At 36.0% G+C, this 23569-nt stretch overlaps 3 protein-coding genes across 4 annotated transcripts; 2 read left to right on the forward strand and 1 right to left on the reverse strand.

Annotated features, from left to right (window-relative positions):
• Nucleotides 1–1277: 1277 nt before the first annotated feature.
• LOC123917102 lies at nt 1278–2121 on the forward strand. The gene is made up of 3 exons (XM_045968733.1): nt 1278–1360; nt 1448–1839; nt 1924–2121. The coding sequence occupies exons 2-3, from the start codon at nt 1594–1596 to the stop codon at nt 2119–2121; spliced, it is 444 nt and encodes a 147-aa protein (XP_045824689.1). The 5' UTR covers nt 1278–1360; nt 1448–1593.
• A 2057-nt stretch (nt 2122–4178) lies between these two features.
• LOC123914912 lies at nt 4179–6674 on the reverse strand. Its single transcript, XM_045966072.1, has 4 exons — nt 5918–6674; nt 5546–5704; nt 4955–5380; nt 4179–4840 (listed from the first exon to the last, which is right to left on the reverse strand). The coding sequence occupies exons 1-4, from the start codon at nt 6672–6674 to the stop codon at nt 4179–4181; spliced, it is 2004 nt and encodes a 667-aa protein (XP_045822028.1).
• A 7922-nt stretch (nt 6675–14596) lies between these two features.
• LOC123914397 (protein NEDD1-like) lies at nt 14597–23558 on the forward strand. 2 transcript variants are annotated; one of them, XM_045965529.1, is made up of 11 exons: nt 14661–14846; nt 14921–15144; nt 15273–15382; nt 18086–18346; nt 18444–18548; nt 20522–20587; nt 20724–20945; nt 21312–21866; nt 22114–22728; nt 22904–23074; nt 23151–23558. In XM_045965529.1, the coding sequence occupies exons 2-11, from the start codon at nt 14988–14990 to the stop codon at nt 23256–23258; spliced, it is 2370 nt and encodes a 789-aa protein (XP_045821485.1). In that variant the 5' UTR covers nt 14661–14846; nt 14921–14987; the 3' UTR covers nt 23259–23558. The 2 variants fall into 2 exon arrangements, with proteins under 2 accessions (XP_045821486.1, XP_045821485.1); XM_045965530.1 differs by having other exon boundaries at nt 14597–15144.
• Nucleotides 23559–23569: the final 11 nt, after the last annotated feature.

A 23569-nucleotide genomic window follows, 5' to 3' on the forward strand; every position in this document is an offset into this window, starting at 1 on the left:
GCTTCCTGGCTTCAGCCAGAGAAAGCCAGGCCTCGCTGCAAGGCTGGCCCAGCCAGTACGCCAGCCACAGGTGCTCTGTTTTCGGGTTTGAGCATAAATCCACCCAAAAATCCCATTTTTGATGTTCCAAATCCCAAATAAGTTTGTTTTCACGCATATAACATGTATATAAACATAAAAGGACAGTTTATTTCAAAAATCTACAACAAAACACATCAAAAAGTAGTGATTCTACACTTTTACTCAAAACACTCAAGAACACAATGTTCTTGAGTTTAATCCTCTATAAATCCCGTTTTTATCCAATAAATTCGTTCATACATCATGATAAAAGCATGTTAAACATGTTATGAACCTTAGAATCGATTTCCATTAAGAAAATCCATTCACACTAAAACGAAAATGTGGTGGAGGAAGTTCGGGTGAGGAGAAATCGACATTCTCCCCTTCCTCGAGTCACCCACGAATACGAAATCTACTCTCTTACCTTAGATCGACGAACTCACGAAGATTGCTCCTCGAATCTCTCCTTCAAGCTCTTGCCCTAGCTCCTCTTGCTCTCCCTTCTTTCTAACTCTCCACAAAAACAAGAAAGAATGAGACTCTCTCTCTCTAATGGGCTTCATATAGCGCCCCCCTCACCTTAAGTCCAAGGCCCATTGGGCCTCAAGCCCAATAGATTGGCCCAATTCGCGTTAACTCTCACTAACTCGCGCGTTAACTAAAACTCTCGATAAATAACTTAAAGTTACTATCTTACTTAAAACCACATCACCAAATAATTAAACACTTAAATAGTGAATAATAAATTTGGGTCGTTACAAAGAACATTGTCTTAGGAACCACCATCACTTCCACTCTTTATGAGAACAATGTTTATGGCTTCGAGCCATTTGATTTCAATCTCTCCTATTACTGCACTCAAGAGTTTGCCAACTGGTGGAGGCAATATTTCTACAGCAGACACTTAGGAGATCAAGTGCTTATTTCTAGGCTGGAAAGTGGATTCACTCAGCCTCAAATCAATAAAATCGAACAACAAGTCAAGCCTGCAGGTAACTTGTTTTACATACACTTTCATTTTTTCCTGCTACTTGTTCTTTATATCATTCGAAATAACTGCTTGTTTTGTTTATATTTTGCAGTCACAAAGAAACAACCACAAGAGGCTGTAGAGAAAGTTGAAGAGCCTTCTAAGGTAATTTTATTCGACCTTCTTCTTCTAATTTCTTTTAAACCATTTTTCTTATTTTTTTTCACTTTACCTTTTTAGGTTCGCAAAAGATCAACCAACACTACTGAAACTGGCCCATCAAAGAAGCCAAAACCTAGCGTCGTAATCGAAAGTGAAGAAGAAGAGGTTTCAATTCCTTTCTTTTCTATTATGAAACCTTCTAGATCAAAGCTATCATTTTAATGTTTTATGTTTCGATCTTAATTGATACAGGAAGAAACAGAAGTAGGTTTTCAGAGGAAGAGGAGTCAACCTCCTGTGCGTATCGAAGCTAATATCCCAGAAGATGTTCCATCTAATGACCCTTCTGCTGAAGAAAGAAAGAAGAAGAAACAAGAGAAAAAAGAGAAGAAAGAAAGATGGAAAGAAGAAAAGAAGAAAAGAAGAAAGAAGAAAGGAGAGGTTCAGAGGGCCAACCTAAAGAGAAGAAAAAGAAGAAATCCAAATCTTCGAGTGATCCCTCTGAAGCCAATCTTGGCTTTCCGTCTGTTTCGAATGAACAAAAAGAATCCACCCCTCAAGCAGAAACTCAAGAAGATACCATCCTATCTGATGCATCCCCTGATCCAACAATCAATATGCCCCAGCAAGATGCTTCTCAAGAGGTATTTTTAGTAATTTCTTGCATTCCTTTATTTTCGATATTGGTTCTTCAAGAACGAATTTTCTCATATTTTGTTCTTTTCTAGGAAAATATATTGAACAAGGCTAGTGGTGATACCCTTAAGGATAGTGATGCCACTATCTCTGAGAAAATTGTGCAAGAACCAAGCCAAGACCAACCAGAGCATCCTGATTCCAATGAGATTCAAGACAAAACTTCTCCCTTCCAGGAATGGGGCAAAACTGCACCAGTCGAAGTCGAAGCCTCTCAGACCTCTTCATAAGAAGAAGATTTCGATTCTGAAGCTATGAAAAGGAAACTGAAGCTGGAGGATCGGAGTTATTACCTGAAACTTCAACATCAAAGTTATCAGCCAGTATAGGGCTCCCTGAAGAAGAGTTTATTGCTTTACAAAGGGATGACCCAGAAGCTGCTTTGAAACTCTTGCTATCCAAGAAGACTCCTGATCCTTTAAGTTCGAGTGGGCCTAGCAACTCAACTGCTTCAGACTCAGAAATCAATTCCTCTGTTCGACAAGATTCTCTCATATCAAAGCTGTATTCAGATTTTTTCAATGGAGATATCTTGGCATCAGTGGAGGAGCACCCTTCTAACGCTTTCAAACATAAATCTTTTTTGAACAGGTTGCACAACCCACACACTGATATTGAGACTCTAGGGAAGGTCATCAAGCTCGAGTCTATCTTGGACCAGTTTGCCATTACTGTGCGGAACCTAAGGCGCAACTCTCAAAAACTTGCTGGTCAGTAAGCTGCTTATGATGCTCTATTCGAGAAAGCTATGGCTACCCAGTCGAAGGTTGAACAAATGAAGGCACATGTTCAGCAACCAGGTCTTGGGATTCAAGAGTGCAACAACAATATTGCCAAGTGGGAAGCAGAAATACAATCTTTTCGAGCTGAGATTATTGATCGAGAACAGAAGATCCTTGAGGAAAAGAACAAACGCTCGAAGATTGAAGAAGCTGTTGTTGCTACCACTCAGGAGTCTATTCGAAATGCTGCAAAAGGGGGTATTTCCCATTTCAGTGCTGCTGCTGTGATCAAAGAAGAGATCAAATCCCTCGAAGACGCTATCAAGATCCAAAGCGTAGAGGTTGGTCTCATCAAAGACCATTATGCAGATTTCAAATCCAAGTGCTTGCCTTAGATTTTCTTTAGTTTTTTACTATTCGAACAATTATCTGGTTTTATTTTATTTGGTTTGTAACCTTGACAATTGCCTTTTTATGGCACTTTTTATTTTACTTATGCCATTTCATTTTCATTTTGAATTTCATTATGTGCTAATATTTACTTCTAAAAGTGTTGGTTTATATTTTTTCAAATACTTACCATTTATATTCAATGTTCGCTTTTCTGAAGTTAACTCTTCTATCTCGTACGCACCATTCGAAAATACTTGAATTATTTTAAAAGGTCCTTCCCAATTTGGTGACCATTTGCCTAAAACTCTATCTTTTTTGTCCATAGGCAAAATAACTTTCCACACTAAATTCCCCACATCAAAGGTTTTTGACTTAACCTTTTTATTATAGGCTTTTGCTACTCTTTCCTTTTGTCTAGTCAAAGTATCAAGTGCCATTAATCTTTCTTCGTCTAAATCAACCAATTCATCAAACATCATACTCCAATAATGGTCAGTTGGTATTTCCATTTGCCTTTGAATTCTAATAGATTGCAAATAGATTTCCACAGGCAGAACAACATCATGACCATATGTTAATCGAAACAGGGTAGAATTCGTTGATTCCTTGGGGGAATTTCTACATGCCCATAAGACTTGATTCAAAGTCTTATTCCAATTTCTTGGCTTTTGAGCAATGTGTTTTCTAATTAATCCAATAATAATTTTATTGGCAGCTTCAACTTGACCATTTGCTTGTGCATAATAAGGTGTCGGAGTCAATAGTTTAAACCCTGTTTGCCTAGCAAATTCTTGCATTTTTCGACCAGTGAATACTGAACCTTGATCAGTTGTAATAGTTTCAGGTATTCCAAATCTGTAAATGATATGGTTTCGAATGAAACTTATCACATCTTCTTGATCAACACTAGGCAAATGTATGGCTTCGATCCACTTAGTGAAATAGTCAATCCCAACTATGATGTACTTTTGATTTTTTGATGATGCTGGTCTTATTTCACCAATTAAATCTAAAGCCCATCCTCTAAAAGGCCAAGGTTTTACTATCGAATGTAATTCGCTTGCAGGTACATGTTGAATTCCTGCATGTTTTTGACATTCTTGACATCCTTTAGGAAAATCTATACAATCTTTCAGCATGGATGGCCAATACATGCCTTGTCGAACCAGAAGTCATTTCATCTTATGACCTGATTGGTGAGAACCACAGGCTCCACTATGAACATCAGAGATTGCTATATAGGCTTCTGTTTCACTAACACATTTTAATAATATTCCTTCGAGGGTCTTTTTGAATAATTCATTTCCAATGATTACATAATTTGATGCCCTATATTTGATCTTTCGAGGAGCATTCCCAATTGGGTTTTCCAAGTACTCCACAATTGGTTTTCTCCAATTACCATTTACTAAATTGTCAATGACAAAAATTTGAAATTCATCATAAACATCATGATCTATCTTTGGATCAAAATTATTTATGTCATTGTGTGACGTATCTGCCCCCACAAGTTTTGGCATTGACAATTCCAACTGCATTGGTTCTTTAGAAATTAATTTTTCTTTAATTTCTACCAATTGTTCCAATTTTTCTTTGGACACTTTGTACCCTGAAGCAATCTGCGCTAAGTCATTTGCTTCCTGATTCTCTATTCGAGGGACATGTTCTATGTCAATCGAATCGAAACGCTTTAATAACGTATTCGCTATGACAAAGTATCGAATCAAATGTTCCTTGATACATTTGTACTCTTTTGTTAATTGTTTCAAAACTAATTCTGAATCACCTTTTATCTTAATATCTTTTGCCCCCAAGCTTAATAGTATTTCCAATCCTGCTATCAAGACTTCGTATTCAGCCTCATTATTCGAACAAATACCATTAATCTTATACTTAAACTTAGTGGGAATTTTTAATGGAGAAATGATTAAAATACCAATTCATGTACCATGTTGATGTTTAGATCCATCAAAATATAGTATCCATGGTTCCACACCAACATAGTTTTGGGGTGATTCAATTTCTGAATGATCAACAATAAAATCAGCCACTATTTGGCCTTTAATAGCCTTCAAAGGCTTGTATGAAAGTGAATACTCAGAAAGAGCTAAAGCCCATCTTCCAATTCGACTATGTAAAATTGGCTTTAACAACATATGTTTAATGATATCATAATGAGAATAAACATAAACATCAATAGGCTTTATATAATGCTTCAATTTCATACAGGAAAAGTATAAACAAAGACAAAGCTTTTTGATACTACTGTATCTAGTTTCAACATCATTAAAGACTCTACTTAAATAATAAATGGCTTTCTCTTCGCCACTTTCATCCTCCTGGGCTAACATACTACCTAATGTTGTACCAGATGCTGAAATATACAACTTCATAAACTTATTCCTAATTGGAGGCATCAAAGTTGGAGGATTAGACAAGTATTTCTTGATCTCATCGAATGCTTCTTACTGATCCTGCCCCCAAGTAAAAATATCTTCTTTCTTGAGTCGAAGCAATGGTGAAAAAGCTTGAGCCTTACCTCTTAGATTCGAAATGAATCTTCTCAGAAAGTTGATTTTCCCTAACAAGGATTGAAGTTGCTTTTTGTTCGTTGGAGGCTTGGTCTCCAAAATAGCTTTTGTCTTATTTTGGTTTATCTCAATGACTTTTTTATGCACCACAAAACCAAGGAAGTCTCCTGCATGTACACAAAAAGCACATTTCAATGGATTCATTTTCAATCCATATTTTCTCATTCTTTCGAATGATTTTCTTAGACAAACCAAATGATCATTTTGTGATGATGACTTAACAATAATGTCATCAATATACACTTGCATAAATGTATCTATAAAATCATGGAAAATTGAATTCATTGCTCTTTGGTATGTGGCTCCAGCATTTTTCAAACCAAAAGGCATTACTTCCCACTCATAGGTGCCTAAGGCTCCTGGGCATCGAAAAGCTGTTTTTGCCACATCCTCCTCAGCAATAAAAATTTGATTATATCCAGAATATCCATCTAACATACTAAGATATTCGAAGCCTGCTGCTGAATCTATTAGCATTTCTGCCACAGGCATAGAATATTCGTCTTTGGGTGTAGCATTATTTAAGTCCCTAAAATCTATGCATATCCTAAGAGAACCATTCTTCTTAATAACAAGAACTATATTTGCTAACCATTCGACATACCTGGCAGTTCTGATGAATTTACTTCTCAGCAGCCTCTCGATTTCTTCCTTGATCTTAGACAGGATCTCTGGCGCAAATCTTCTTGGTGATTGTTTAACTGGTTTTTTGTCTGGTCGAATTGGTAATCTGTGTTCGACCAAATTTCTGTTTAAACCTGACATTTCATTGTAATCCCAAGCAAAACAATCTTTGAACTCTTTGAGGAGTTCGACCAGTTTATCACGCAACTCCTTTGGGATATTGGCACTTATGTATGTTGGCCTTTTAATCGAACCATCTCCAATATCTATCTCTTCCAAAGGGTCTTGGGCTTGCATCTTTTGACTAGAATTTGAAGGATCTTTTTCAAATCCTAAAGGTTCTTCATCATAGATGCAGTCCAATTTTTGGATTGCTGGCAATACTTTGCCATTTTCACAACTATTGGCTTCGACCGCCATATTTTCTTGTAACATGTTGGCCTCTAGAGCCATGTTTATTTTGTTTTCGGCCATATAAGCCGAAATCTTGGCCCAAGCATTGGGCTTAGTCATCCTGGTCTTCATAAAGGTTCCACCCAGTTGGGCGGAATTTGCCTTCATCCTCATATGGACAATCATCTATCTCCTCTCTCTCCCAAATAAACCCATGAGTTGGGTCTAACTTGACAGAATGATAGACATTATCAGCAGGGGCATAAGCATATCCCTGTTCAATACATGGCGAAATATTCGCCAATTTTTTATCGAATGAGTGCTTGGTAATATGGTGTGTCTCACCCCTAAAATAGCTTTGATCGGCTTCGATATTTTCCACCACACCATCTTCTCTCCAGATACTCACCCTCTGATGAAGAGTCGAAGGCACCGCTCCTACGCCATGTATCCACTCCCTTCCTAGAAGCAGATTGTAATTGGCTTTTGATGTCACAACCAAAAACAAAGTTGGCCTAACAGTGCTGCCAACTGCTACATCGACTTGAATTGCCCCCAGTGAGAAACCAGTCTCACCTTTGTAATTCGAAAGGACGATGTTGTGGGGGTGTAAGTCAGTAGAGAACTTACCAATCTTTGTTATCATGAATTCTGGCATCAGATTTACTGCTGCCCCTCCATCAATCAACACTTTGTTGACCCCCACGTTGTTAACTTTGGCCTGAATAAAGAGGGGTTTCAAATGATTCTTCATTCCCTCAGTTGGCCTTTCAAAATTGGCCATTTGCTCTTCTAGGCAGCCATTGTTCATCACATAATAACACATTGGCTTGTGTAAAGCCAATTCATTTTCATCGAACTCATCTTCTCCTTCAGTTACTTCTGACCACACGTCAAATTCAGCAGGCAGAATGGAGACTACATTAACCAGCACATCAAACTCAGGATCTGAATCTAGAAGATCCTCATCCTCCATGTTCTCTTCTTCGAGTTTGTCTTCAATCTTTCGATCAGACAAAGATTGAGACAATCTCTCTTTTACTGGCCTTTTGGTCGCTTCGACCACCTGTTTCCCCTTCTTGTCTTCAGCCTTCTGAACCCCCTGAAGTGACAATTTTTGTTGGCGCTGATGTCTGCGCCATTGTGTACGTGTCATGGGATTCTTTCCCATGTAATTATTTCTGTAAGCATACTTCTTCGAATCAACAGATTGATTCGACTGGTTCTTACTTGAACTCCCCTTATCAACAGAATTTCTGACAAGGTTTGATGCATGACCATGAACCCATTTGTTCATTGGTGTGTTGTTGGATGGCACAAAAGTGTTTGGATTGCCTAACCTTTGGTACATTGGTTTAGCATGCGCCACATTTTGTCTTTTTACTGGCCTTGATTTTGGCCAATTCTCTTTGTTTCTTCTAAAAGGTATGAACTTGTTAAGGCCCTCAGTAGCCTTTTTGTCAAATACTGCACTGCACCTTGGGCAGAGCATGACTTCAGATTTGTTAAGTTTACACCTTTGTAAGAAATCTATCAGTTCCTCTTCAGCCCCAGGATATACTACTTTCATTTTCTCGTAGTACTCATTCTCTGGAATAGAAACCAACTGAGCGCCACCAGATAAATCCATGGCATCGATCATCAAGCATTCGACTGGTTCCACATAGGAAGCATCTGATATTTGTAATGGATCTTCATCAATTTTCATCTGTTGCTTGGGTTTCTCTCCAAACTTCAGCCTACCATCTTTTAAAGCCTTTTGAACAAGATCCCTGAAAAGAACACATTGTGAGGTTTTGTGACCCAAAAAATTATGAAATTTACAAAAATCTCTTTTCTTTTGTTGTTCTAAAGGAGGCACTTTTAACCCCTTTGGGACAACAATTTGGCCATCAGCAACCAATAAATCAAATATTTCATCGCATTTTGTTATGTCGAATGAATAGGTTTTAGCAACAAATTTATCATTTTTAGGTTCGACAGGATTTTTTCCATTCGATGGCTTTAGCAATTTACAAACATAGGGAGGACCTGGTTTTAATTCGGCCACATTAATCTCATTATCCTCTATGTCCTCGTAATTGACAACATATTCATCCTCATCATCTATTGTTTCGACATAGGCTATTTTATCCCTTTTTTGAAACTTCGATGATCTAGCCTTTTCAGCTTTAAGGCGTTCGACCTGTCTCACTCTATCTGCTAATTGTGTGATATCTCTTAGATGTTGTGTATCTAATTTCTTTTGAATCGAATAGTTTAGGCCTCCAGCAGCCATTTCGACTAACTCATGTTTAGGCACTTGTGTAAAACACCTAGCCTTGAGTAACCTGAATCGATTCAAATAATCATCTACAGACTCTGGTGTTTTCCTCCTAACACTAGCCAATTCTTTCAAACTAATCTTAGATTGGCCCATGTAAAATTGTTCATGGAAAACCCTTTCTAGTTGAGCCTAATGATGAATAGAATGTGGGGGAAGTGTTGTGAACCAAGTGAAGGCATTTTTTGTGAGGGAATTTGGGAAATATTTCATTCTTAAATTTTCATTATCTGCCAAATTTCCTGCTTCAGTAAAAAACCTTGCAACATGCTCCACTGTTGATTCAGGTGTATCCCCAGCAAACTTTGTAAATTTGGGGATCTTCCATCCCCTTGGCAATTCAGTCTGTAGTACGTACTCAGCCAAAGGTGAAACGAAATTGGGCCTGTGCAAGCCCACATTAAACCCATTTTGGGTCAGTATCGTTTCGACTAAATTTGCCAAGTTATTTTGTTGTGCAAAATTGTTTCGTTGCACATTTCTAACTACTTCGTCAGCATTTTGATTTCTATTAACCAAAACTATCCCTGGATCTTGAACTTGATTCACCACTTGTTCTGGTGGTTCCTCTTGCACCACTTGTGGCACTTGATTTATAGGGACCCCAGCATTAATGGGCAAACCTCGGTCCTGAACATGCTTTTGGTTTCGAATGAGTTGAAGATTTTAGTTAGGCATCGCAAGTAGGGGTGTACATGGGTTGGGCAAATCCGGTCGACCCGGTCAAACCCACCCAACCCAAAAAAGTGGGTTGGGTCGGGCAAGTGGGTGGATATGGATTTTAAAAATGAAAAACCCATTAAAAAAATCGGGTTTCGGGTAAAACCGGACCCAACCCAAAAAAACCCACTAACCCACTAGTGCTATGTTTCTTGAAATTTTTTTATGAAAATACTAAAGATTTTTTCATTTGATTATTAAATATTTTTATATTGAAAATGAGTTATACTATTTTTTACGAAAATAAAAAAGATTGAATAATTTTTATAAACAAATATGATAACTTTTCGCATTATTTTTTTAAAATTTTAAAAAATTGAATAATTTTCATAAACAAATATAGTGATTCATGGTTTAGTCATTTGATATTAAAAAAAGCAAAACAATCATTTGGATAACACGCTATCCAGCCCGTAAATTAGTAGATTTACACAAAAAAATGAGTGATTATTTTTTATAGTGAAAAAAAGTTACCCTATTTTTCAAGAAGATACATTGATTGAGTTATTTTTTATGAGAAAATATGATGATTCAATATTTAGATATTTAATATAAAAAAATAGAAAAATAATTTGGGTAACCCACAACTCAACCCAATCCAACCCGGAAATTAGTGGATTTACCCAACCCGACCCAATGTTATAACGGGTGGTTATTTTACTAAACCCAACCCGGAGTACCATATGTGGTTTAGGTTTTGGTTTTGGCCAAACCCCATCTGATGGGCTAACAACTGATAGTTGTCGTTTGTATTATTGATTAAAGGATTCAAGATAATTCATAATTGTGAAGTTAGGGTGTTAACCATTTCATGGTTGCTTTCGTCCATTTGTTGTCTAAAAGACATCATGGTTACGTTTGTCAAATTTTGTTGGGCAATGTCTCTGGCCCTATTTCCCACAACAGAGGCTGATGGGGAAGGCATGGTAGCCCCTTCAGGATTAGAATTAGAATGATGTAAGCCCATCATCGAACTCGTTGAAGGAACTGTTAATCCTATGTTTCCAAAACTCACTGAGGGTCCGCTCGAACCAGATGTTCCAGAGCTATTGGCCATAATGGTAGCGTTATTATTGGACGCTTGTGTTGGCTGTCCCTCAGGATTTAGGACATTGTTATTGTTGTTTTGATTATTATTGGGTGGTCGAACCATTTTTTATCGAGATTTAACACTAGTTAAATTTGGTAAGGATTTACCACTCCTCAAATGCATACAAAATCAAAACAGACAACTTCTGAATACCAATTGTTTTAGTATTCGATAAAAATTTTAGAAAACAAACTTCTTTTAAAAAGTAAAAACTGCACAAACAACCCGTCCCACTGGGCGTGCCAATTTGTTTACACTGATTTTTAGTAAACAACCGCTAGTTTAAATTAATTACTTGAGAGATCAACTAGTAAATCTCGGGACAATTGTTCGTGCGTTATATTAAAAGAGGTTTGAATGTTCTTCATTAAATACATCATTAATTTGCAATAACAATGTGTTTAATTCGAAAAACGAAGTTTAATGAAACACAAGTGTGAAACATAAATTGAATGCAAATAAAAAGAAAGTTCACTCGAATGAGAGAACCATTTAAATGCAGAAATGTAAGTACTTTGAAAGTAAAGACTTAAGAAAAGTAAAATTGCATTTAGAACGTAAAAGTTACAAATGAGTAAAAGTGGTTCACTGATTCATACATCTTTCTCGAGTAACTCTTTTCTCGCTGTAACATGGATACTTTGAGTGTTTGAGAATTTGTGTAAGTGAATTGTGACCCTTATTTCGACTTACAAACTTCTATTTATAGAAAAACTAAGTAACTACTACTTTAACGTTAAACTATTAGTCCTTTGCCACGCGTCCCTTTGCATTTGAAATGAACCAAGGCCTTGAACCGTTACAACTGTCGAAATCGAATCACATTTGAAGGATGGAAAATACTCTAAGTCCACAATCACAAGTACTTCGATTCTTTGACTGCAATCGAATCAACCATTTACTCGAAAGGCAGAATTTATCCATATCTTGCAGATTCACAATGGACAATTCAAAGAATACTTTCCATTAGAACTCTCTTGTTCTTAAAGACATTACCCTTAACCTTCATTAAATGAGAAGATAAGAGAGATAATCTCTCTTGTTCTTGAAGACATTTAAAGTCTGATACTATTTAAAGTCATTCAACAAGCCTTTCAGTAATGAATGTCTTGGGAACTAGAGATAAAAACATATTTTAGCTCGAGCTAAAATATGGGCTAACACATTGCCCTCCAGATAAATGTCTTCCTTGTACCGCCATAACCATAAAGAAAAAACACACCAGGTTTGTTTTCGTTAACTCTTATTATGATTGTGTCATATACTTTACGTTGCTCTGAAGTCATAGTTGACATCAATCTAACATGTTCCTCAGCTAATGATTGTCTGTTATAATTCAATTCGTCGTGTATTAAACTATTTTGTATATCAGGAACTAATGATGTGTCTGCTCTAGGCATTGGAGGATAATGTTTTAAACTCTTCCCACAACTACGTAATATCATCTCAATATCTGCTAGTGCATATTGTATCAATTGATCATCGGTTAATATTAAATCTGCAATGTTAAAATCAAAATAATGAATGTGTTTAGTGACATGACTATGGTTGTGTTTGGTTGTATTGCAAAAAAAATTGATTTAGCAGAATTGAGTTTGATAGATTTGATTTTGGTTAAAAGTGAGTTAAACAGAATTGATTTATGTTTGGATACATTAACGTAAAAATAAAGGGTATTTATAAAAAATATCAATTTTTTTTGACAAATTTTTTTCTTCCAATTTTAAAAAACTACAATTTAATAAACTGCATAATAAATAATTTAAAAAGTAATATAAGCAAGGTTACATGAGTAAAAAAATAAACAACTAATAAGTATGGTTTTATAGAAATAGGTGAAAATATTTTATACCTGAAGCACCAAGCAAGTGTCTCTGTTTGTGCAAAATGTCATCAATCAAAAGATGTGAAGTACTTGTCTAAACTATTTCTGGTCTAATCAGCTGATATGACACCAATAATGTTGCAAACATTATCCTTAAAAAAGTCCCTGAACCCTAGTGACTTGTCTCTTTTATTGCCTCTATATACTCCTTATCATCATCCAGCAAACCCCTTGCAAAACAGGCTTCCTTGAAATTATCATATTTTAAATATCCACTATTTTTAATTCATCAAAAGAAGTAGGACCTTTGACGTAGTTTAATAACGTTCTCAAATAAAACCTTTCACCCGTACCAGGTGGTGCAAAGTAAACTCCTCCAATTCAAAAACCTCTTTGTCTTGGAGCCCACTGATGCAAATTTTCTTTCCACACAAACTTAGTTGGGAATTGACTATATGTTAAATTTTTTGCCTCTGGAAATTTCTTGTTTGCATCCATCCATGCCAAAAATTTTGATGTGCGACTCTTTGGTTTGTTTAGAACGTCGTCAATACGCTCGTTATCTTCAAATAAAGCAGTGTGCTCATCTTCAAGATGATAATTAAGCCGCTCAATCGTAGGCTCTCTATAGTGTATATCAAAAGAAAATATCCTCCAAGTAGATTCACATGTCGACAAATATCTACAGTCATAATACATCTTTATTTCATCAAAACATCGTGACTTGTCGCTTCCATTACCAGATGTATAGAAATTTGCTGTAACACGATCATTGTGACTTGTCACTAAATGCAAAATTGTGTCGTGTGTGAAAATCCTAATATCAATACTCGGTATCATAATTTTAATAGAAATAACATATAAAATAAAATAAAATATAAATAATTGAGAATTTTGGTGTAAAAAACAATCTATTAAAAAATTTGGAACTATACTAACTTCGGTTACGCAAAAATCAACGCAGTAGGTCCGATATCTAATTTGCAATTCAGTAACCAACTTCTCCCGATCAGATAAAGGATTAAGATTCAAAGGAGCTATTTAAATATATATATATATATATATATATATATATATATATATAAAGTTAGCATAAAGTTTTAAAACAATATCGATTTCAGGAATAAAGATAATAAATCACAAAATAGAATGAAAGTTTATACACACCTCTGAGTAAATTAGGGATGACAATTTGACTCATACCCAGTGGGCATCCGCAAAAAATACCCATAACGGGTAGGGTAAAAATCCGCATTTTGGGTACGGGCACGGGTATGAGTAATTACCCGCAAAAATGAACGGGTATGGGTGCGGGTACCTTAGTACCCACCCCGCCCCATACCCACATAATATATTTATTTATTTTATATATGTTTTTATATAATAACATATGTATATCAATTTAAAAAAATACAACAACAATTAAATTATTAGACATTTTTAATAAAAATATTTATTTATAATATAATATAAACACAATGTGACAATGAAATAAACTTTAACATGAGATTGGTAAATTTTTTGTTTATAATTTTTCTGAGTCAACATTAAAATCTTTTAAAAAAAATAATTATATTAAAACGATATGATATTTTATAATCGATCGATTTATTTTTATCAAAAATGCGGGTAACAGGTACGGGTGCTTAGGTACCCATAGGGTATGAGGACGGGGACACAGATCGTTACCCACGCGGGTATGGGGATAGGTACGAGTATTTTTTTTAAACTGCGGGTATGGGGATATAGTACCCTACCCATACCCTACCCGTTGCCATCCCTAGAGTAAATTAAGTCGAATTGTGGTGAAGTTGTTAACATGAGATATTGAAATGTGAAAGTTTTTTTTTTTTTAATAGATTTTAATATTGTTGAAGGTACTATAGTACTGAAGGGTTGCATGTTTGAATCCTAGTCAAGACAAAATTGTATTATTTTCTAATAAAAATTGTAATATAAAATGGTGGAAAACATGAAAAACAAATTAGAATTTAAGATTTGTTTGTGAATCTAAGCTCATAATATAAAATATTTGACATTAAAAAGAATTAAATAGCACCTATGACTATCTGCAAAGGAAATTGATAAAAGATTTCTATACAAACTTTGCCATCCTATCCTAAACAGTCTAATAGCAGCACTTCTTGTTTTGTCTTAAAATATTATATAAAGGGCGCTTTCGTGTAATTCTTGTGCTAGGTGTGTCGTAACACTTAGCATTATTCATCGCTAAATCACACCTTGTTCAAAATTTTCAATTCCCAAATCTCAAACGTGAGTTTCAATTTAGGGTTTATAATTTCGTTAATTCCATTTCCATTTTCAAACACTTTCTGTTATAACTGCAGTTCAAAATAAAAATAAAAGTTCTGTTATAACTTATTATCGGCAACAACTTTTTCCGATCTGTCATCAATGTCGTTGTTGGCCGCCAGTGGCGGCGATACCGTCAAACTATTTGACGCCTCCGACAGACTTTTCGACTCTTCCGTTAAACCCGGCGATCCTTGTACTCTCAGTTTCACTCCCACTGCCGGTTCTCAAGTCAATTCAGTCAAGTGGAATCACACAAGTTAGTTCATTTATCTTTTGTTCTTTTGATTTCTAGGGTTTGAATTTCCTCAATTGTGATTCGTTAATTTGTAAAAAAATAAATAAATTCAGCAACTGCTGATTGTGGTGAATTATGTTTCTGAACAGATTTGGTTGTTGCAAGTGCTGGTGATGATAAGAGGATCTCTCTGTGGAGAAAGAACGGACAGAGTATGGGGACTATAGTGGCTGGTACTGATAGTGTTGACAATATCGAGGTAATTTTTGCTGTTGGGTTTTGTATTGTGTAATGCTTTGTGTAGAAAGTTTATAGCTTTATATGGGATTTAGTTTTGCTTAATCACTGTTTTCTGTTTGAAATTTTTGTATTGAGAGTTTAAGACAGATTAGATGCAATGTTATTAAAAAATGACCCTGGAGAATCTCCTTGATTTGGTTTTGTAATGTGTAATGCATTGTGTAGAAAATTTAAAGCTTTCTATTGGATTTAGTGTTACTTAAAAACACTTGTTTTCTGTGCACATGTTTGAAGTTGCATTAAGAATTTAGGACGGATTAGATGCAATGATATTTATATCGATTTATGTTTTGCTTGTGAGAAGTTTGGCATAAATTTTGTAGTTTTTCTTTAAAGAGCTGGAGATAAAAATTGGAGAATCTCCTGTGGGAACTAGTTTGGCTCTTGCTGCTGATAGAATGGGAATAGCTTTCTTAAGAGAATAGGCTTTTAGTTGTTGTAATCTTTCCTTTCTGTTTGATTTCTCAAGTTTAACAAAAATAGTCTCCTTTGGTTCAATAAACAGATTTGAACTTTGAAATGTATGAGGGGAAGACTACTATGTTGATGCTGTCTCTTTTAGACGAATCAACAAGACACGGAAACTCATTTGTGTAACACCTTTATTTTTTTCTTTGGGTATAAAATGTTTTAAAGATCGAGATCTTGCGTAGGATTGAGTGGATGCCTTGAATTGGGAGGCGGTAGCAAGATTGTAAAAAGGATCATAAGATCTACCAAAATAATTACCTAGGATCGGGTTGACTTAGCAATATCTTAAAACGTAAGATCATAACAAGGATTGTAAGATCTTAAAATTAAAATTTATAGTAATAATGCATACAAAACATGTCATAAGCATGAGTTCATAGGTAACATACAAAACAACCTAAAAACTCTTAATTAATCCAAAATCACATACCAAACCATGGGCGTTTGGATCCTCTCCTTCAAATGTGTCTACATCTGTCTCTCTACTGTATATATAAGCCCCTTGATATATCCGACAGATGCAAGAAAATTCAAACAAAAGTATAAAAAAATACGCAAACTTATGCACATTTCTTTTAGGTTATTTCCAGAGAGAAGCTAAAAAACAATAAAATTGAAAGTGAGAAGAATAAAGATCAAGTCCTAGCAGAGACCTCGTATGATGATTGCCAATGGCGGCTCCCTTCTCTTATTCGGTCTCTTATGGGGTTTAATTAACTGGTTCCATATCTATTTTTTTTTTCTTGATGGAATTTAATTTGCTTGTTTTTGTAATTGTGTATTTGCTTGTTTTTGAATTTGTGTATCTATGTCTGCAATTTCATTTTCAAATTTATTATTTCAGCGACACATGTTGCAGTGCCTCTCTTGGAATTAAGGTTGAAAAGTGAGATATTAATTTTCTGTAATGTTTGGGGATAGAACAATAGGACGTAGGAGGGCCCAAAATTCATTTTAGAAAGGATTTGTGAGAACTGAGTGGTCAATGCGTAGTGTTGGATTGGTTGGTTTCTTGTTCTTGGAGAGATGATGTTTTGAATGGAGATGAATATGTGAAGAGAGGAAGAAGAGGGTCTGAGTGTCAAAGGTTTAGAGTGAGTGGTTATGTTATTCTGTTAATAATTTTTGTCATTAATTTTGTTCTAACTCTGTCTCATCCGTTGGTTATCCGTTGAGAGACAGCTGTAGACACCAACCAACCACGAGGCTTTTAAAGTTTAAACATAACACAACCAAGTCCAGAAAAGAAAATACTCAAAGCATAAACCATGGTAGTCACCATTGCTTGTTGAGTGTTGACTCGTTAAATTATACGAGTTTATGATGGTTGGAGGGCTTTGCGATTCAGATCTCACACATAATGGTGTGTTTCTAATGTTGGTAGATGAATTGAATGTTACTAACGTTGAAGAATGTGATGATGAAGGAGGAGGTGATGATGGACAAGATTGAGGAGATGATGATGAGATTAATGAAAATAAAAATGTTAGTACTATGGAACATGATATGGTTGGTTGGTGCATTATCAATTTGATCTAGGTTGAAGTATTTTCTTTTGTGGACTTGTTTGAGTTATCTTAAGCTTTGATCAGTCTCTTTTATGTTTAAACTTTAGAAAGCTCATGTTTTGTTTGTGATTTTTGATTTATTAGACTGAACTTATGCACTATATTAGTATTATTTTCGTTTCGGTAGGATCTTACGATCCTTTTTACTATCTTTTGTTTTACGATCTTGCTACCCCTTACCACTGATCATGCATACTTATTTTGGTAGGATCTTACGTTCCTTGTTGCAATCTTATTGTCACAACATTTGTAATTGAAGTCCACCTTGCATAATGAAACTAATGGAAGAAAAAATGGATCTCTTGCAACGGATAAAATTGCCTATGATGATAATGAATTGTCTAATTATTGGAGCTCCACTATTAATGAAAAAAAGAAAGAAACTAAGCAATGAATTTTTGAAAAGGGCAAAAGTTCTAGATTACAATCTTATTTGTCACAACATTCGTAATTGAAGTCCACCTTGCATAAGAATGTTCTTTTTCTTTCATTTTAATTGCTGCAGTTATATGCTCACTCCTTTGTGTTAGTGGTGCTGATAGTTGATGGTTACAGAATGACTAGTCACTTTATTTTTTAACTTTTACTTCATGGTTGCATGCTGATTTTTTATTTATTGGCAGGACACGATATTAGCAATTAGTTTCAGCAACAAAGCATCCAGATATATGTGTTCTGGAGGAAGCGGTCAAGTTGTAAAGATATGGGATTTGCAAAGGAAGCGCTGTATTAAATGGCTAAAGGGTCATACTAATACTGTCACAGGTGTGATGTACAATTGTAAAGATGAACATTTGGCTTCTATCAGCCTCAGTGGGGACCTTATACTTCATAACCTGGCTTCTGGGCAAAGGGCAGCTGAACTCAAAGATCCCAATCAACAGGTTTTCCTCATTTTCTGAACTTGAACTTTCTGCTTGGTGATTGGCCTTGCATAAGTGTATATGGACTAATCTTTTATATTTGAAACTGTAAGACCAGATGTTGAGAGTTCTTGATTATTCTCGGGTTAGTCGTCACCTTCTCGTGACAGCTGGTGATGATGGGACAGTACATTTGTGGGATACAACTGGACGCAACCCTAAGGTATGCCATATGCTCACTTATAATTATATACCATACTGCAAAATTCTACAATTTTTGACGTGGTTGATAGTTGAAACAATCGACCGGTCTTCTCCTTTCAAAATTGTTATAGAGTATAACTTCACTTTAACATCTTCGCCATCTACATCATTTTTAATCATGTCTTTATCTCCTCTTTATTATAGTTTAAAAACCATGGTTTGTCAATTGTCTGAACTGAAAAGCAACTTTTTTGCATTACCACTTGAGCCATGGTTTAAGACCCAAACTCAGTTTTTTTAATTGCCCCTAAAAAAATCGTTTTTTACAACAATACCCCTGTTTTCAAAAATATTGCCATAATACCCCTCTTTTGGGACAGAAACTGGCGTGTTGCAGGTCCCCACTGATGGCGGAACCGATAACGTCGCCATGTGCAGGGTGATGGCGGAAATGGCAGTTCCGCCATTGACCAAAGAATTTGTTTTTTTATTTCGTTTATCCAACAAGGAGGAAGACATCTAAGCCATGAAGATCAGCGACTGTGTTGAAAGGCTTATGGTGTGGTTGCAGTGGACCTGCGCGTGTAGGATCAACAGGGTATAAATACCCGTGAGCAGATTCTCTCCCTTGAAAATGTGGTCCAGTGAATGCCTCAGGGGAGAGGATCCTTGCCCACTAATACCCCTAATTGTTTTTTATGTGTTGACAAATAAAATATTAAAAATCCAACTAATGGTGTAGATGGCCACTGCAGGGCCTCCCGTGGAATCCTCAGGGGAGAGGATCCTTGCCCACAAATACCCCTAATCCTTAAGAACATTCATGTTGTTCTTCATGAACACATGAATGCTGGCGGCGGACCACCGCCTGGGCCAGATTCCGGCTGCCTTCGCCACCGCGACGGCCGGTTTCCGGTGGTGTCGCCACCGTGCCGGATACCTAAAATCACCCAAAAAATCCCAAATTAAACCCAAAAAAATCCAATATCCTTTTTTAAACACTTTTTACCAGTTTTAAACACAAATCAAACCCCAAAACAAATAAATCAAAGTAAACAGATTAAAACCCCAACAATTAAATTTTGTTGATCTATTACCTCTTGTTTCTTTTTTTTTTTTTTTTTTTTCTTTTTTGTGTTTCTAATTCTTCTTTTTCTGGCTCTGTTTATGAGATTTGTTTGTTTTGTTTTTTGTTATGGGCTGAAGGGGGGAGAAATATTGAAAGAACAACACAGCATCAGCTGTGCCTCCCCCTCCACCAAAATTCAATGACCACCATAAACCATAACCAAAGGAAAAAATCAAAGAGGCAGAGAACCAAAATCTGAAAAGAGGCAGAGAACCAAAATCTGAAACTAGGGAGGATAGAACAAAAAAACAGGAAAACAAAAGGAAAGGTAACAGACAGATCAAAACTTTTGGGTTTTAATTTGTTTTATTTCGATTTGTGTTTTTGAGGCTTGATTTGCGTTTAGGATTTTTAGATCAGAGTTTAATATTAACATTTTTTTAAAAAAAAGGCCATTTTCAGGCCAGAAAATAAATAAAAAAAAATTGCTGGTCAATGGCAGAACTGCCATTTCCACCATCACCCCCTGCACATGGCGACACTGTCAGTTCCGCCATCAGTGGGGACCTGCAACACGCCAGTTTTTGTCCCAAAAGAGGGGTATTACGGCAATATTTTTTAAAACAGGGGTATTGTTGTAAAAAAACATTTTTTTTAGGGGCAATTGAAAAAAAAAATCCCAAACTCATGTTCAAAGATACCCAGCCATGGTTTTACCAAACATGTTATTTGGGGATGAAACTCTGTTTTGGGTGTGTGTAAACTACAATCAATTGTGTTATTCGTAATCAGTTCAGCATTTTTGTTTCTCAACGAGTTGCCTCCTTCTGCAGGAGTTTTCTCTTTCTTTTACCTTTTTTATCTTTATTATTCCAAATAGATATTTTCAAGTTGACAGCAAATATTTTCTGGAAATTATTAAGGTTTCATGGATGAAGCAGCATTCTGCACCTACTGCTGGAATTGGCTTCTCTCCGTCCAACGACAAGGTTTTTTTCTTTCTTTTTTTCATGGCTTTGTTTTACATTTATATATGTAGTGACGCTGTTTCATCTTGCTGTGAACTTTTTACCCTTTCTTCGGTTACGATAATTTTGCATTCTGATTTCTTTCTCCAATCAACAGATCATTGCTAGTGTTGGTCTTGATAAGAAATTATACACTTATGACTCTGGATCTAGAAGACCAACATCTTGCATTTCTTACGAAGCTCCTTTTTCTTGTTTGGCATTCAGAGATGATGGTTGGATGCTGGCCGCCGGAACTAGCAATGGGTGTGTCGCTTTCTATGATGTCCGTGGAAAACCACAACCTTTTGGTGTTCTTCATGCTTATGGTAGTTCAGAGGTAATTCTTTTGCTTCATTTACTATTTTTGTCTTGATCTACATGATTTAATGCACTTAAACCTTCAGTAGGGGATATTAGAGTGTGGCTTGGTGGTTGGGGTGAGGGAGTTAAGGAGTGGAGTGATAAGGAGGTCAAAGGTTCGATCTCCACCCCTATTATAAAAACTAATTAGTAACATTTTCCGTTTCAAAAAAATAAAATAAAAGATCAGCTGAGTGCAAATCACCCAACCATTTAAGAAATTTCTCTCATTCTATTATGTTCTTCAATTGAAAGCATTAATATCTTGATGCCAGGTTATCGATTTATGTTTCTAGTTAGTGTTCTCTTTATTCTAAATTATTATTATTATACCATCCAACAGGCTGTTACAAGCTTATGTTGGCAAAGATCAAAACCAGTTATTGTCGATGAAAGGAGTTGCACTGCTGAGAGTGCTCTTATTGGAAATTCTGTTGAAGATTCAATCCTTATGCCTGATCCTTTACCTTCTGCAACTTCATCAAGCATTTCCACATCTGTGTCTAGTACTTGGAATTCTGGTCGGCTGGGTTCTTCCATTGATACATCTTCACTTGCAACATCCAGCAGTGGATTTACTACAAGCCTACAAAATGTGTCTACTGGAGAGGAAACACCACAGCGAAACCATTTATGGCCAGGTGGAACACTGTCCAGGTTGCATGCTCCACGTGGTAGTTATAACTTCAAGGATGACATGGAGGTATTCTCCCCTCTTGTGGATGTTACACCAATAACACCTTCACTGTGGGATGAAAATGGGGCAAAGAAGGATATTTTATTTTCAGATAGGAAACCTGTGTTGTTTCGATCATCTAGTCGAAGATTTCCAAGTTCAGAAGATGTAAGCAGTGATCATGTAATAGCTGATTGGAAGTCTAGCTCAACTGCCAAGCAGGTTATTGTCTCCCTAAAATTATAGCGGTGATGTTGATGGAATTTATACAATGAGATCATTTCATATTTTTGAAAATTGCAGACATTACAAATCAAATATCATTTTTTACATTTCATATACACTTGATATTTATTTATTACAAATCAAATCCCATTTTTTAAGATTTCATCCACGTTTGATGTTTATTTTTGACCAGATGGATAATTTAATCTTCTTTTGACGTTATTATACTACCAACTTGCTGTAGGATATCACTCATTCTTCCTTTCCACTTGTGGGGTTAACTCCTCCATCTACAAAGAGTGAAGAGTCTTCCATCACTCCTCCAGAAGCCTGGGGTGGTGAGAAGTTACCTGATAAATATACTTGTCCGGCTGTAAATGCACCATCTCGTTTTGGGATGTTGGCTTCCAGTGGTCAAACGGCAGGATCAATGCTTTCTGGGTTACAGGATACATCGTCATCAACTGGTATCGATTCCTATACAAGTTCAAGCCTAAATTTTTCAAATTTACGCACCAAAGATGTTTCTACAGGCCAGGAGACTTCATTGGGGTTTACTGATCACATGTTCGCTACTTCTATGCCTTTGTCCTCCATCAGTACAAAAACCAGCCTTGGACAGACAAACATTGACTCCCCAAAATTGTCTGATTCTCCTAGAACGTCAGCTTTTTCTAGAAGAATTTCTAGTTATGCAGAAAGAATTGGCATTGCATCTTCCTTCGGTGATGGAGCATCTCTTTCAGTTGGTTCACCTAAGATTAAGAAATCAGGAGCAGAAACCAGAGAAGAACTTCTAAATAGCTTGCTATTGAAGTCTGATATATCTATTCCAACAGATTCAGGCTCTCTAACAAATGTATGTTAATAGTTACAACTTATTTAGATCTGTTTATTGAATTGCATGTATTATATTTTGCTTTTAAAAGAGAAATAGATATTTCTATGTTCTCTGATATCTGTTATGGTAGTAGTCTTTTGATATGTTGTTCCTTTAGTTTTCTAATGTATTGATTTATGTAATTTGATGATAGGGAGCAATACCACAACAGAAACCATCTCAGTCAGATGCACAAGGATCGTCATTTACACTACAGCTTTTTCAGCGGACACTGGATGAAACTCTAGATTCCTTTCAGAAATCCATACACGAGGATGTGAGAAACGTCCATCTTGAAATATTAAGACAGTTTCATCTGCAAGAGGTATACATCTGGAATAAATGAAGGCCATATCTGCATTTTTTTCATTTCTTCTCAAACTAATTGTCTTGTTCAACAGATTGAAATGTCAACCGCAATGAACTCAATTCTGGAAAACCAAGCTGAGTTGTTGAAAGAAGTGAAGTCTCTGCGTAAGGAAAACGAGCAGCTTAGACGATTGCTTTGATGGACATGTGAATAAGGTTGCAACATTTTTCTTTAACAGAGTGTCTTTATCCCGTGGGATCTGTTGTATCTTTTACAAACTAGCAATTTATCTTTTGATTTGTTATAGGCGATTGTGTCCCTGCTTTTAGATGGTGGTGGTTGGAAAACAAAAAAAAAAAATCACAATGTATAGCTTTTAGATTGTTACTGGAATAGCTATTGAAAATGTATAGAGGTGATGATTTTCTAATTATGGAAGCTATTTGTTGGGGATTCTATATTTGGAAATTATATACTTGAGTTCTTGCTTGGCACAAAACTACTCTTCTT

This window comes from Trifolium pratense, linkage group LG3 (assembly GCF_020283565.1).
Source record: "Trifolium pratense cultivar HEN17-A07 linkage group LG3, ARS_RC_1.1, whole genome shotgun sequence".
Classification (NCBI taxonomy): Eukaryota; Viridiplantae; Streptophyta; class Magnoliopsida; order Fabales; family Fabaceae; genus Trifolium; species Trifolium pratense.

Bases quoted from the DNA above. Each gene is read 5' to 3' on its own strand.
- LOC123914912 (XM_045966072.1), bottom strand. From the start codon at position 6,674: ATGGCTCTAGAGGCCAACATGTTACAAGAAAATATGGCGGTCGAAGCC. The intron at 5,705-5,917 runs GTTTGAAAAATG...GTGTACATGCAG, and splicing joins GTGGGAAGTAATGCCTTTTG to GAGACTTCCTTGGTTTTGTG. The intron at 4,841-4,954 runs GTACATGAATTG...TCTTGATAGCAG, and splicing joins TGGATCTAAACATCAACATG to GATTGGAAATACTATTAAGC.
- LOC123914397 (XM_045965530.1), top strand. From the start codon at position 14,988: ATGTCGTTGTTGGCCGCCAGTGGCGGCGATACCGTCAAACTATTTGAC. The intron at 15,383-18,085 runs GTAATTTTTGCT...ATTTATTGGCAG, and splicing joins ATAGTGTTGACAATATCGAG to GACACGATATTAGCAATTAG. The intron at 18,347-18,443 runs GTTTTCCTCATT...CTGTAAGACCAG, and splicing joins TCAAAGATCCCAATCAACAG to ATGTTGAGAGTTCTTGATTA.
- LOC123917102 (XM_045968733.1), top strand. From the start codon at position 1,594: ATGGAAAGAAGAAAAGAAGAAAAGAAGAAAGAAGAAAGGAGAGGTTCA. The intron at 1,840-1,923 runs GTATTTTTAGTA...GTTCTTTTCTAG, and splicing joins AGCAAGATGCTTCTCAAGAG to GAAAATATATTGAACAAGGC.